The 13,683-nt window shown below is 42.1% G+C and overlaps 1 protein-coding gene across 1 annotated transcript in view; it reads left to right on the top strand.

Annotated features, from left to right (window-relative positions):
• CDKAL1 (CDK5 regulatory subunit associated protein 1 like 1) overlaps nt 1–13,683 on the top strand; it is a 679,847-nt gene that overhangs the window by 492,945 nt on the left and 173,219 nt on the right. The window contains 1 exon segment of the mRNA XM_069957933.1: nt 12,115–12,295. Coding sequence (XP_069814034.1) covers nt 12,115–12,295 — 181 coding nt within the window.

Genomic DNA, 13,683 nt, shown 5'->3' with positions numbered 1-13,683 from the left:
CATTTTAGAAATTTTACAGCACTTTAGGTTTTGTTTTTAGCCATATTCCTGAAATGTTTAACCTTCGGGTATTCTGCCAAGTTGTGCACTTTCTAAAAGGCTGTAAGTATAATTTGCAAGACAGCAAGTGAGATGTACTTTAATTTATTTCAAACAACATAATTACAGTGCTGCGGGAAGACATACCTGAATAAGATACTGGCAGATATCTTTTCCTGTGTGGATTCTTATGCTGGAATATTTATTGAAAATATTCATGCCGCCAGCAAATTTTAAAATTTAGGCTAATTCAGACTCAAGGAGACTAGAAAAATGTGCATCCACCACACCCTACAGCAAAAGTATCGCATTCTATAAACCAGTGGTTCTAAATCAGCTTTTTTTTCTCCTGATGATGTTGAAGTGGATGTGAGGAGAAAGCTAGGATTAAGCATCAGCATGTGTTTGTATTTACCAATTCACCTTACAACTATGTTTGAAATAAGTAAAAGAAAAATCTTTTGCAAACAACGTTTCTTAGCTGCTCAGGAACAGTTTTTCTTTTTTCTCCATCTTTACTATTAAATTCATGGACTTTTCAGTTAAAGCCACACCCAAAGGCCAATCAGTCCACCTAAGGGTCCATTTACACAAAGATTATCTGACAGATTATCTGCCAAAGATTTGAAGCCAAAGCCAGAAACAGACTATAAATAGAGATCAGGTCATAAAGGAAAGCCTGAGATTTCTCCTCCTTTCAAATCCATTCCTTGGCTTTGGCTTCAAATCTTTGGCAGATAATCTTTCAATCTGTAATCTGTACAATCTGTAATCTTTCTGTGTAAATGGACCCTAAACTAGTATAATGTACCAACAGCCATCACTGCACTGACTGGTGGCCAAAGAGCAAAATTATGGACTTTATTTAAATAAAAAAAAAAAAAAGAACAGGAAAAAAACATTGTGGGAACTGAGCCTACTACTGAAGTTAGTAAAGCCAGCTTGCACAAAGCAATAACCAGTAAACTGTTAATCAATAGAGATATCTATGTGTGACGCTTAGACCTAGGATTAAGTCTCTAAGGCATATAATTTTATTTTTTTTTTTCATGACAGTTTCGGTTTAACATGTCATTTTTATAGCACAGCCAATAGAACCTAGCATCCGTTTTCTCCCTAAAATGAGTACGTTTTCAGTACATTATATGGTTCAGTCAATAGATTTATGCTGCCATGAATTTCCAACAGATGCTACTGCAGCATTTCAGAGAGAAAATTAAAGGGAAACAATCAGCAGGTTAAAAGCATCTAACCTGCTCATATGTCCCTATAGCAACTGGAGCTCTGAGGTAATTTTCTTACCTTCATCCTCTGCACTATTTTCGGGAGATTAGCAGTTTAATAAGCTAAAGATGCTTTTTGGCGCACGGGGGCAAGGCTTCCACCCTTAGTGCACTGATCCCGACAATGTTGCCCCCAATCTCTGTGCCTCGGGTGCTATAGGGACATATCAGAAGGCTAAGTGCTTCTAACACTGATCCTTTCTCATTGAGCCTTGGCACCATGGGAGTGTGGCTAAGTGAGTCTCCCTAGCTAATGACAGGTCTGTCCGTATGCATAAAGCCAAGAGAGACCTGTTATGCTGAGCTGGGCAGGGTGTAAAGAGAAAGACCCCCTCCTAGACATGTCAATTCTTTGGGAGGTCAGCAGAATCTGCCTGAGCGTAGGATGGAACCTATGGGATGGGTGGAACTTCAAGCCAGGGGCGCGTAGCAGAATCCGCTTAAAGTTCTCCACTCCGAATCCATAGTGTGCACATACCCTAATGCTGTTGTTTTTGAGTATATTTTAAAAAAAATCTTTCGAATCAACTGGTATCAGAAAGTTACACAGATTTGTAATTTACTTTCTAAAATCTCAAGTTTGCAAGTACTTTTAAGCTGATGTATACCCTGCAAGAAGTGGTGTATTCTTTCCAGTCTGAAGCATTGCTCTCTGCTGCCACCTCTGTCTGTAACAGGAACTGTCTAAATCAGTAGCAAACCCTCATAGAAAACCTTTTCTGCTTTGGACAGTCCCTGTCATGGCCAAAGGTGGTAGTGGAGAGCACGGTGTCAGGCTAGAAAATACCACTTCCTGCAAGCCACAGAGCAGCTGATAAGTACTGGAGATTTGTAAACAAGTAAATTACACCCACCCTTTCTACTTCCCTCCCACAGCACTCCTGTCAACTCCCCACCCTGAGTTTTTGCAGAACATTTCACTCGACAGCAGATTGCTGTCAAATCAGTGAGCTTGCAGCATCTACTATGCTGCTTCCTCATCTGCCTCACTGTTTGCAACATTGTTCGGTTCAAGGCAGCGTACTCTCTCTAAATGTCGAGAGAGAGAGAGGATGTAGGCTTCAAAGGTTGAAATCACTCAGGGGAGGGGCTTGAGCTCAGGGACAAGATCCATCTGTATCTCCTGTGATAGCAGAGAATGATGCTGTGTGTCCAGAGAGGGAGGAGCCAAGGAGACAATACGTTATTAGAAATGAAAGAACTAAACATCTTTCTGTCAGGAGTGAACCCTGTACTAAATGTGATAGCACTATATTAGTATATTATATATTTTGGAGTGATAGTTTTATTTAATACAGTTTTCTTATACTGGAGTACATCTTCAGTAGCCTTTCAGAAATTCATGCTGCCCGAGGTTTTGTCTTAAATGTAATGACAGACTGTATCTAACTTGTGCCAATAAAAATTAAACCCTAGTTGCAGAAAAAAACAGGTCCAACTACAACTATGGCAGCGTAATAATAATAATTATTTAAAAAAAAAAAAAAAAAAAAAAATGGCTCTCATTGCCAAAGCTGATTGCAGACCCAGGGGGCTAAAAGAAAAAAAATGTAAACAGGGACATAATTCCTCAGCTAACACATAACTCTCAGCTGCACGCTAATCTCCCTCCTTCCCCCTCCCCCTCCCCTCTTCATAGACCAGACAGATCTGACTGATGAAAAAACAGTCGAGATTTCCTGATTCTGAGGAGTGGATGACAGAAAGAAGAGATGGGGGGACCTGGGAAAAAGGCTTTTTACATGCAGATAATGGCATATTTGGCTAATAAACCCAATTACAAAGTTTCTTAAAATCGCCTGGACTATTGATTTCTGCCCAAAAAAATGTAACGACAGTGACACTTTAAAATGAGTCGTAATTGATTACCATGTGTCGAAGATAAAAATCTGCTCTATTTTTGTTTCAGATTGATAAATCGGGGCCGCATGTATGCTCTTTACAATACACCGTGAAAGGGGATGAAACATAGAGGACCCTAAAGATCTGCATGTTTCACCCATAGGACATAGCTGCATGCACTAGCTGGAGTAAAAATTGTCTGCTGGTTGTGTATTCAAGATGATGCAGGAGCCTTGAAATCTCTGCATTATTATCAGAAAACTCTAGTTTGCAAAGCATGAATTTAATAATAAGACCTTGACAGGGAATTGCTAGTTATGCAGAAATAACGTTTAACTGTATTTTGTTCTGGGATTGTATCCAACTAAAGTAGTTACACAGATAAAAGTAATAACTGTTATCATTAATGTAAATGATTGTATGTGTCAATTTGAATGCCCCAAACCATTGTTAAACTATCAGTTTTTGTTTGGCAGCTGATTTTTTTTTTTTTTTGTGGAGGGGAAGGAACCCAAAATGCAGGTGGTGGTTCTATTGTTCTCCTCGCAGGTAGTGCTAATGCATTGCTTCTTTCACAAGCTACAAGTATATATTTATTAGTGGTGAGGAAGCCATAAGAAATGTTAAGTGTGTGCTTGTGAGAACAGAATATATTGTCATTTTACAAAGTAATACCAGGGGACTGCGAGAGCCGGGGAAGGTGTTAATGAATTCCATTTTACCTCCTAGTGCCTCTTCATTTAGCTGCTTCATTGGATGTGGATTTTGTTAAAACTGTTTACCAAAGGAAATGTGTGCTGTAATTACAGCTACACAAAGTAAGTTAAACTGTGCCAGATTTCACACTGTAGGGAGACATCCTAACAGCTTTTGTTGTTTTTGTTTTGTTTTTTTTGTTTTTTTACATCTGTGATTCAGCCACTTTAAAACCATCCTCTCTCTTCCGTAATATTTTAAAGGTCGGATTTCTAGGTAAGGTTTCCACTTAAGGAAAACTTGCCCTTATTGGTTGCGTCTAAAATCTTTCTAATTGAAGAGCTATGCAAGTTTGCAGTCATTTGTAAGTTCGGCAATCAAATAGAAATAAAACATATAGTTTAGGTCCTTTTAGACAGGCAAACCCATGCCCAATGCCAGCACTGTTCTAGTATTTTGGCTCTTGTTTACACAGCCTTTACACAGATGAATTAGCGTACAGTTAGGGCTGCATGAATGATTGCTGGATCATTTGTGGGGCCCCTTACTTGCATTATTATCCAGACAGGCCGAGGAAAAAAAAAAGTCGATTAGTTGATGTGGATGATAAGCTGTGTCTACTATACAGGACAATATGATGGTAATTATCTCACATGATAAGGATCTGGGAGCACTATGGGCCAGTTCACACTGCGGAAACACAACGCAATTCCGCGGTGGAGCTCTCCACCGTGGAATCCCGCCACGTTCAGTGTCCTGCTTTGAGTGAATGGGAGAGTGCGTGCTCATCCGCTTCCTCTCCTCTCCGCTCAGAGAATGAATATGTCCATTCTTTGAGCGGAGAGGCGAGGAAGCGGACGAGCGCGCGCTCTCCCATTTGCTCAAAGCAGGACACTGAGCGTGGCGGGATTCCGTGGCGGAGAGCTCCGATGTGGAATTGCGCCATGTTTCCTCAGTGTGAACTGGCCCTATCTATGGAAGGAAACTAAGCCCTAAACCCAAAGTTAGCTGCGGATCCCTTACCTGTCATTTTCAGATTACATACTTACAGTGGGATGTAAGTGACAGCTCCCTTAACCCCCCCCACCGGCCAGAGCATACATTACCTTCTCCACGCTCCGGCTTGCTTCGGGGGGCTCCCGGTTGGACGTCCTGCTCAACCAATTAGTGCGCTGCCCCTCAGACACTGATTGGCGAAGCGGGACACCCAGACACCCGGGAGCCCCCGAAGCAAGCCAGAGCGTTAAGCAGGTAATGTATGCTCTGGCCGGGGGGGGGGGGGGGGGGTTAAAGGGGGCTGTCTCTTACATACTCGCAGCGGGATGTCAATCTCGCTGGAAGTATGTAATCTGATTGAAAATGACAGGTAAGGGATCCGCAGCAGATTTTGCTGCGAATTCGCAGCGTGAAATCTGCTGCTCATCCGGTGTGTGTGAGTACCCTTAAAGCACAACATTACAAAGATAAACCCTACTGACATCTAAAAAATAAATAATGACAAAATTTATATTTATCTATTGCAAGCTCTTTGTCTATTTTTATCTCAGGAAAAGAGTATTAGCCACTTAGTGTTTCACTTTCCAGCAATCTGCTGTTCACTTTCTGTTAGGCTAAATCCATATCCGGTAACAGACATAAAGACTTAACACAGTAAGCAGGGATTACACTTATGTTTTGATATGTGCTTGAAAGAAAGAGGAAGCCTGCACTGTGCAATATGTGAGTGTGCCTGCCTCCTCCAGAGAATCAACACTGTGTCTGAAAGGTGAAATCACACCTTCCCTCTCATCTCTCACCCTATATAAAGATCTGGACTGCTGCCTCTTGTAAATAACAATGTTAGTACCACAATGTGCACACAGTGCTGCCTCCTAAATGTAATCTCCCTCTCCATTTAATTTAAGATCTTGTCATCAGCAGCAACAGTTCAATACAACCCCTTGCTTGCTGTGATGTGGTTTCCTTGCTTTCTGCTTATGTAGTACCTACCAAATCCAGTGCATCAGTAACCCCTATTCTCCCCCACATGTCATCTGTAGTAGTTTAATGTGTAAATCATCACTTTGTATGGTGCCGACTTGTTCATTCAAGTACATTTAGACAAGTACTTTGTCATAACATTATGCGGAGTAGTATGTGCTGTCCAGTGATTGCTCAGACAAGGAAGGGAGAGGAAGTGCCTTTTGGGTACTGCTGGCCAACAGAAGAAAAACTATAAGTTGTATTGGCTAATATTGATCTTTGCATGGTGGCCACTGGCTGACTCATTAGCACAAGACTAGGTTCACATGTACTCTATTGCTCAGTATTTTCAGCCATAGCCAGGAGTGATACCAATACGGGCAATGACTATAATGGAAACAGGTGAAGCTTTTTTTGTGGACCCACTTCTTGGTTTGGCTACTATTTTTGATCATAGCCTGAGTTCTCTTTTTTTGCCACTTTCACCTAATGCTTTATAGTGATATTAGGCTTGGAACTAAGAGCATAGTGTGTGGATGTAATGTTTTTTTTCAGAACGAGAAGTGTTGGAAGTATTTTTTCTGTCTACTATAGTACAAGAGTATACTATATGTTCAGCCGGGTACATATGTTGCATAGACTTTTAGGTTACAAACCCACTTGGCGGGTCTGCAGCGAGTCTCCATGCTGCGTTTTTGCAGCGAGACTCGCTGCAGATCCCGGCCCTATACTTTTAATGGCAGACAAACACGCAGCAGGGATGTACATCCCTGCTGCGAGTTTGACTGCAGCCCTCCCCATTAACCCCCCGGCCGCCCGATGTCTTCAGCAAGCCGGAGCGGGGACCAGGTGAAGTATATGCTCCAGCCAGCCGCCCGCCCGATCGCACGCCCCCCCCCCCAATCGACCCCCCCCCCCCCCCCGCAGCACCGTTCGCTCGCACGCCCCCCTGCAGCCCCAGCCGCCCGATCGCCCCCCCCCCCCCGATGGGGGCTGCAGGTGGGCGATCGGTGCTGCCGGGGGGCGATCGAGCGGGGGGGGGGCGTGCGATCGGTGCTGGGGGGGGGGGCGATCGGGCGGCCGGGGCTGCGGGGGGGCGTGCCGGCGGCTGGCTGGAGCATATACTTCACCTGGTTCCCGCTCCGGCTTGCTGAAGACATCGGGAACCGCCGGAGCCGAGATCAGGGGAAGTATCAGCTCCGGCGGCCGGGGGGTTAATGGGGTGGGCTGCAAACAAACTCGCAGCAGGGATATACATCCCTGCTGCGTGTTTGTCTGCCATTAAAAGTATAGGGCCGGCATACGCAGCATGGAGACTCGCTGCAGACCCGCCAAGTGGGTTTGTAACCTTAAGAGGGGAAATGAATCATGTTGAGAGGACGGATCACATGATGAAGCTATGGCCAGGTGTTGTGATCTTCATATTAAGCAACTTGTGACTCTATCTTTATTTTTATTAATAACTATTACTGGCTACAGATCTTCCTCAGTAAAAGTGCAATTGCTTTTTGTAGTTCCAATTTTTTGCACCCAGAAATGAGTACACCAGTTTCTGCTTCTCACAAAATGATGTGAGCTCATCTCCGACATTGTTGATGACAAACTCTGGGGAAAGACAGTAAAAAGTGGATGAGGATATTTCTGCGTGTGCATTTCTGTCTCTAAGTGTGGGTTAACAAATGTTACAAGTCTGTTTAATGGCTGGCTTTTATTTAATGTTCTTGCTGCGGCAGAGCCAGTTAATTCCAGAAGTGCAGCGCATAATCAATCCTGAGCAAATCTAATTACTGTTATAAACATAACCTTGTCACTGAACAGAACGAATACATTTTTCTGATTCTAAAATATGTTTTTCTTACCCAAGATTAAGTGCAACAGATACACATTTCATTGAATCTAGTTGCTCCCATAAACGGTTTCCATGGGAACAGACACTTAACACAAGCCGACGCTGCCCGCATAGTTAGTATTAAGGGCTTTCAGCGCTGCCAGTAGTATTGTAGAAGTAGTTTAGATAACTAGTGAATAACAATATAGTTGCACTTAATGATTTTTTTTCCCCCCTCTTTTTCCATTCATCGCATTGTCACATTATGGATGGCACTAATCATGCCCACAATGTCGTGTTTTACCATTCTGTGCTTCTGTGTTTGTGGAATGTCTGGGATGATGCAGGAGATGTCAAGCGGCTCAACGCTATTTTCCACTCATATCCTGGTTGCCTTGATTTTATTTCTTAGCACCACAATAGGGTCTGAATACATTTGCAGACTAGACTAATAAATCCTTGCCTTGCTCCGCTGACTCCTCTCATCTTCTGCTCTCATCAGCCTCCTGAATATAGATTATTATTCTGAAGTTTCAGAAATGTTTACAGGATATATAAAGTAGAAGTTCTTACAGTTCATGTGTCATATAATGTGAATGTCCATCATTCTGTTATCAGCTGCCTTTATTGTTCATCCTAACGTGAACATGTATGACAGTGTTCTGCTTCATATGTCCTGTGCTATGTAGATAAATAAAGTAGACCCCATTTAACAACGTATCAGTGGTGTAGGCTATGGTCTTCTCCTCTGTAATCTGTCATATAGTCAGGAGAGAATATGAGGTATACTCCCTAGCAATAGCAGGCACTTTCAGAAAATAGGACCCCTAGTCTTTATCTGCTGTGGCCTTAAAACAATGGCAATACCCACATGTGTTACAGGAAGATTTTGGCACAGTTTTAAATGTGGACCCATATGGAAAACGTATCACTGATCTCAGGGAGACCAGCCAAAGGAGACACTGTTGGCTTCTGGTTAAAGCGCTTAATACAGTGAAATGCTAGTTGCATTGCCCCCTGGGAAACCTCAATATGCATACAGGACTGCGGAGTCTCAAAACATGGGACTAGCCAGATATTCTTTACGAAAGGATCTAGCAAAGGGATGGCTCTTGTACGGTGTCCACCAAAACCACCATATTAAGTGGCCCCTTCAGTCAATATCTCCCTCAGATTAGTGAACTGTTTGCTGTATTAGTCTACTAGGCATTGCTTCCACCTAGCCAGAATCCTGCGTCTCACTAATGGGGGGCAAAACATGCTTGGACAGCCGAAGCATTGGCTTTAGATGTCCAGATATGGTGGTACAGAGCTGCTGTGTGGTGTAGCTTCTGCGACCTGTCACTTGCTAGGTGGTAGAGTGTGACTCCACTACAATAGTTGTTGGTCGGTGGAGTATAGCTCAGCCAGATGGTATAGTGTTGTGATGCCAGTGCTGAATCAGCACACATGTATAGAGCATACCTACTTTAAATTTTTTGAGGCTGGCTATACCTTTCCCCAATGGTCGGTGACCTGACTGGTTGTGTTGGGTCCCTTGGGCGCTTATCCCTGTGGTCCGTAGTGGGGTTATGACCCACCCGGACTGTCTATACCGCCAACCACAGAAAGGGGAGAAAACCCAAGGACGGTGTAACTGATGTGTAAGTGCTAGTACAATAACCACTGAGTCCTAGTAAAATAAATAAAATCTTCAGTTACTGACGAATATGTTGGCATACAAGTAGACAATCACTTTGTACTTGATTTGATTAGATCTGCACCGAGAACTGTAGAGGTAGTAAATGTAGAGTAGCAGTGCTGACTTGGTTGTGTGCTGAGAAGTATAGAGTGAGTTCAAAGGAGTGAAGAGGAAAAGTTTTGAGAGTTTAGAGTATTGGAGAAGAGTTTGTCTTGAGAGTCCCAACCCAATGTAGTACTGTGCTCTGCAGGAACTTTAGAAGGAGTAGAAGGATACTTGAAAGAAGAATACTTGTGCCCGTGTTTCGACCTTTGTTGCTGTAACCACCTTTTGCCCTACAGTGTCGGGTGACCTGTCCTACTAGGGTGACACAAGCCCTAGTCCTAGTTACCTGAGTTGAGCAAGGTGTCCAAAGTTACCTAGTTTCACCTGCACTACGAGATGGAGTACGTAGTCTCTTGGCTGCTTTGCTCTATCCGTATCAGTTCCTCTAGCTTGTAGTATACTGTCCTGCACTGTGTAAGCTGGTCAAGGTATGGGTTAGGGTGATCCTTGACTTGTCCTCTCTGTTGGTGTTTTGCACTGCATTAGAGGTAGAAGTGTTGCTTTGAAGAAAAAAGTCTCTGTCTTCCATACGTCTGTCCACTACTATACTCCAGACTAGACTACTCTGGACTGACTACTTGTTCTTGACAGGGCCCAGCTTGACTACAACAGGGACTGTCCTTTCTTGCGTGCTCTCTCTACAGAAACTTGACTAAGACTGACTCAGTGGGGGTCTACATTTCCTCTCCCCATGTGACAACTTTCCACAGGGGGTGTAACAGCTACTGTGAGTGGTGGAGAAGAGTAAAGAAGGGTAGAGATAGATGGAAGAGAAGAGCAGCTCACATTGGTGTGCAGATCATAAACAAAACAATAACCCTTAGTTCACTACAGCTGTGCAATACACATACATGAATACACATACTACTGACATCTAGCTGCAAAACTTATACATGTCTTCATTAAAACTTCACTTTGAGTTACAGGCTTTTGTGAGGGGTGTTCAGACTAGCAACACCCATGGTGGGACACCACCCAGGCATGATGGGAATTGTAGTTTTGCAGCAGCTGGAGGGCCCCACAAGTTTAACACCTGTGCATTTGATTATGGCCTATCCTAGAAAATGCCTTTTCAACAGTTTAGTCTTGGACAACTCCCTTGAATTACTTCTGTTTTTGCTGCATCATTGCACCTTATGCCTTCTGGTGGATTACCTATAATTTACTATAAATTTTTACTTTTTTTTTTTTTATTGAAGGGGCTATCCCTGAGTTACCTGATATATTCCATGGAGGATGTTTTCATAGAATTAAAGCTTTACAATTATACAGCATTGGTATAACTGGTTATAATATCCTTTTAGCATAAAGCATAATATGTCAGGAAATGATTGCAATCATTCATCGTATGGCGCCATTAATGTGAGAGATAACAGTCCTGCTAATTACAGGGTAAGCACGAGTGAATGCATCCTCTGATAGAGGTGAGGTCTGGAGCCAATAATTACTCTATTTCCTCCATACACTTAGGATACTTTGTATGCCAATCTTCAAAATCATATTGTTCTGAAATTTCGATATTTGACTTTTCTTTTGAAGTGTACTGGTTGTTATAACTTTTAAAATCTAAATCAACAGTAGATGTGATATAAAGAAAGTTTGCAATATACATTCATTATTTTTGTTGTTATCATGCTGTAAAAGAAAGCTGAACTTACCAGAAATCCAGGTCCAGTCTCCTGAAGGCAGATTAGATTTTTTGACTTGCTGGTTGTAAAAAAACAGACAAAACACGGGAATTCCGGCCAGTACAGAGAGTCACGGCTCATTGTGTCCGTCAATCACATGACTGCCTTCTCTCTGTGAGCGCTCAGCTGGCCTGAGATACACTGGACTTCCTGTTTTTTGACTCTTTGAAGAGAGGCATGATAGCTAAAAAAAAAAAAAAATGAATGTAAATGCACACTTGCTTTGTTCCATATCTACTGTTGATTTAGATTTTGAAAGTCATAATGACAGTGACACTTAAAGTTTTTAACAGTACTATTCTGGTGTGTATTAGTTTTATCTGTTTATGGATTAATTGTTCATATGCTATGTTGTAATGCAGCTTTCTCAGGTCCCTAAATGGCAAATCTACCTACTTAATTATATTCCCCAGTCTTGTCTAATCCTGATAGATTTGAGATAGGTAGGGCGACAACCTGGACTACGGTAGCTCTCCTGACTACGTTATACTGTATATGTTATACTTTAAGCAGAATTTTAAATATGTTGTAAGGGTGCGTTCACACCTACAGGATCTGCAGCAGATCTGCAGCAGATTTTATGCTGTGTTCAGTTATTTAAATGAAATCTCCTGCAGAAAATCAGCTGCAGATCCTGTAGGTGTGAACGCACCATTAACATGTATTTCACAAATAAATCCTTCTTATATTTTCAATTTACCTGATGGCTGTTTACTGCAGCGTGTGAACCCAACACTAAAATTCTGTTAGTGTATACATTTGCTTGACCAGTTCCTTAATGACCCTTTTCCATTAGGTGAATGCTTGATTTATTTTATTTTTGTTAATATTCTGGTCACTATTGGGTTTGTATATGTTTTGCTTTCAGTGGCAGGACAGAGGTTAATATTACAATTATTGTGTACCGCTGGGAAATTTGTTGTAGAAAACTTAGTAGAATATGAATTCCCTAGGCTACAGTTTAACATGTTTTTTCCATCTGTCTTGTAGAGTGCCCGGAATTACAATCGCTACGGACATCATCTGTGGCTTTCCTGGAGAGACAGATGAAGATTTTAAGGAGACGTTAAAACTAGTTGAGGAATACAGATTCCCTAGTCTCTTCATTAATCAGTTTTACCCACGTCCAGGGACTCCAGCTGCTAAAATGGTGCAGGTTCCAGCTCATGTGGTAAGCTATTTTGTTTCAAATGAAGGTGTGTAGCTTTTAAGGCATTTCCTGGATAGTGTTTGCACAGGGAATGGCCTTTTCTGTTGGCAGTAAACTGAGGATCACAAGGTACATGCCCATATTACATTACCTGCAGGATACCACATCCAACATTTCAGTTTTGAACTACCAAATGTTCAGTTGAATCCATTACTTATTATTTACTAGTAAGTTTCCCTGGGAGTTCTGATGTTTGTCGGGGTTATGGTGATGTGACACTATTAAAGGCAATGTCCCAAGATGTAACAAGGTGTAACAAGTAACCATGAGACCCTGTAGCAAAACTTTGGCAGTGTGTACAAAACATGAAAAGCTTATTATAATTTTGATATCCTCAATGTGCACATCTATGCAATAGTAGAGGCATAATGAACACAGTGATTTTGCAGGAGTAGTTCAAACAATAATGTCACATCACAGAAAGCATGCCCATAGTGATACCCTATTACCACTATAATCTACTCAGTAAAGTTATAACCCAGGATTATACAAGCAGTTGTATCATAGTGCAAGGTTAAAGGAGAAGTCCGGCAAAATTTTTTAGTAAAGTATTGTGTTGCCCCCCAAAAGTTATACAAATCCCCAATATTCACTTATTACGGGAAATGCTTATAAAGTGCTTTTTTTTTCCTGCACTTACTACTGCATCAAGGCTTCACTTCCTGGATAACATGGTGATGTCACGACCTGACTCCCAGAGCTGTGCGGGCTGTGGCTGCTGGAGAGGATGATGGCAGAGGGATGCTCAGTGTCCTTCCAGTGCCCTGTGTCCCCCTGCCATCATCCTCTCCAGCAGCCACAGCCTGCCTGGGAGTCGGGTCGTGACCATGTTATCCAGGAAGTGAAGCCTTGATGCAGTAGTAAGTGCAGGGAATAAAGCACTTCATGTGTATTTCCCATAATAAGTGTATATTGGGGATTTGTATAACTTTTGGGGGGCAATACAATACTAAAATAAAAATTTTCGTCGGACTTCTCCTTTTAAGTGCAAAAAGTGAGTGATGCCATGTGGCTCCAAAGTGAACCATACAATACGACCATGTTTAATTTGTCACCCACCCTTCCTCTGTCTATACTTATGACTAACTGTGCCTTATTAATGCGTACAAGCCCTTGCAAAAATTGTGGAATCTCCACAAGTAAGTTTACATAAGTTTTTTCAGGAGGATTCCAACTTTTCTGAATGGAGATCCTTGTGAAATCCACATCCTGTTGATTTAAGTGGGAATTCACACTATAAATCATACATAGATATTTCCACTTTGGAACTGAAATGGAGCAGAATGTCTTTTCTTTATGCAGAGTCTGTGGTGGATAGCCACATAAAGGTTAGTCCCATTTGTGGCAAA

Source organism: Dendropsophus ebraccatus, chromosome 2 (genome assembly GCF_027789765.1).
Source record: "Dendropsophus ebraccatus isolate aDenEbr1 chromosome 2, aDenEbr1.pat, whole genome shotgun sequence".
Taxonomy (NCBI): Eukaryota; Metazoa; Chordata; class Amphibia; order Anura; family Hylidae; genus Dendropsophus; species Dendropsophus ebraccatus.
Note: the sequence above shows the minus strand (reverse complement) of the source record. Positions and strands in the feature narration are given on the sequence as shown.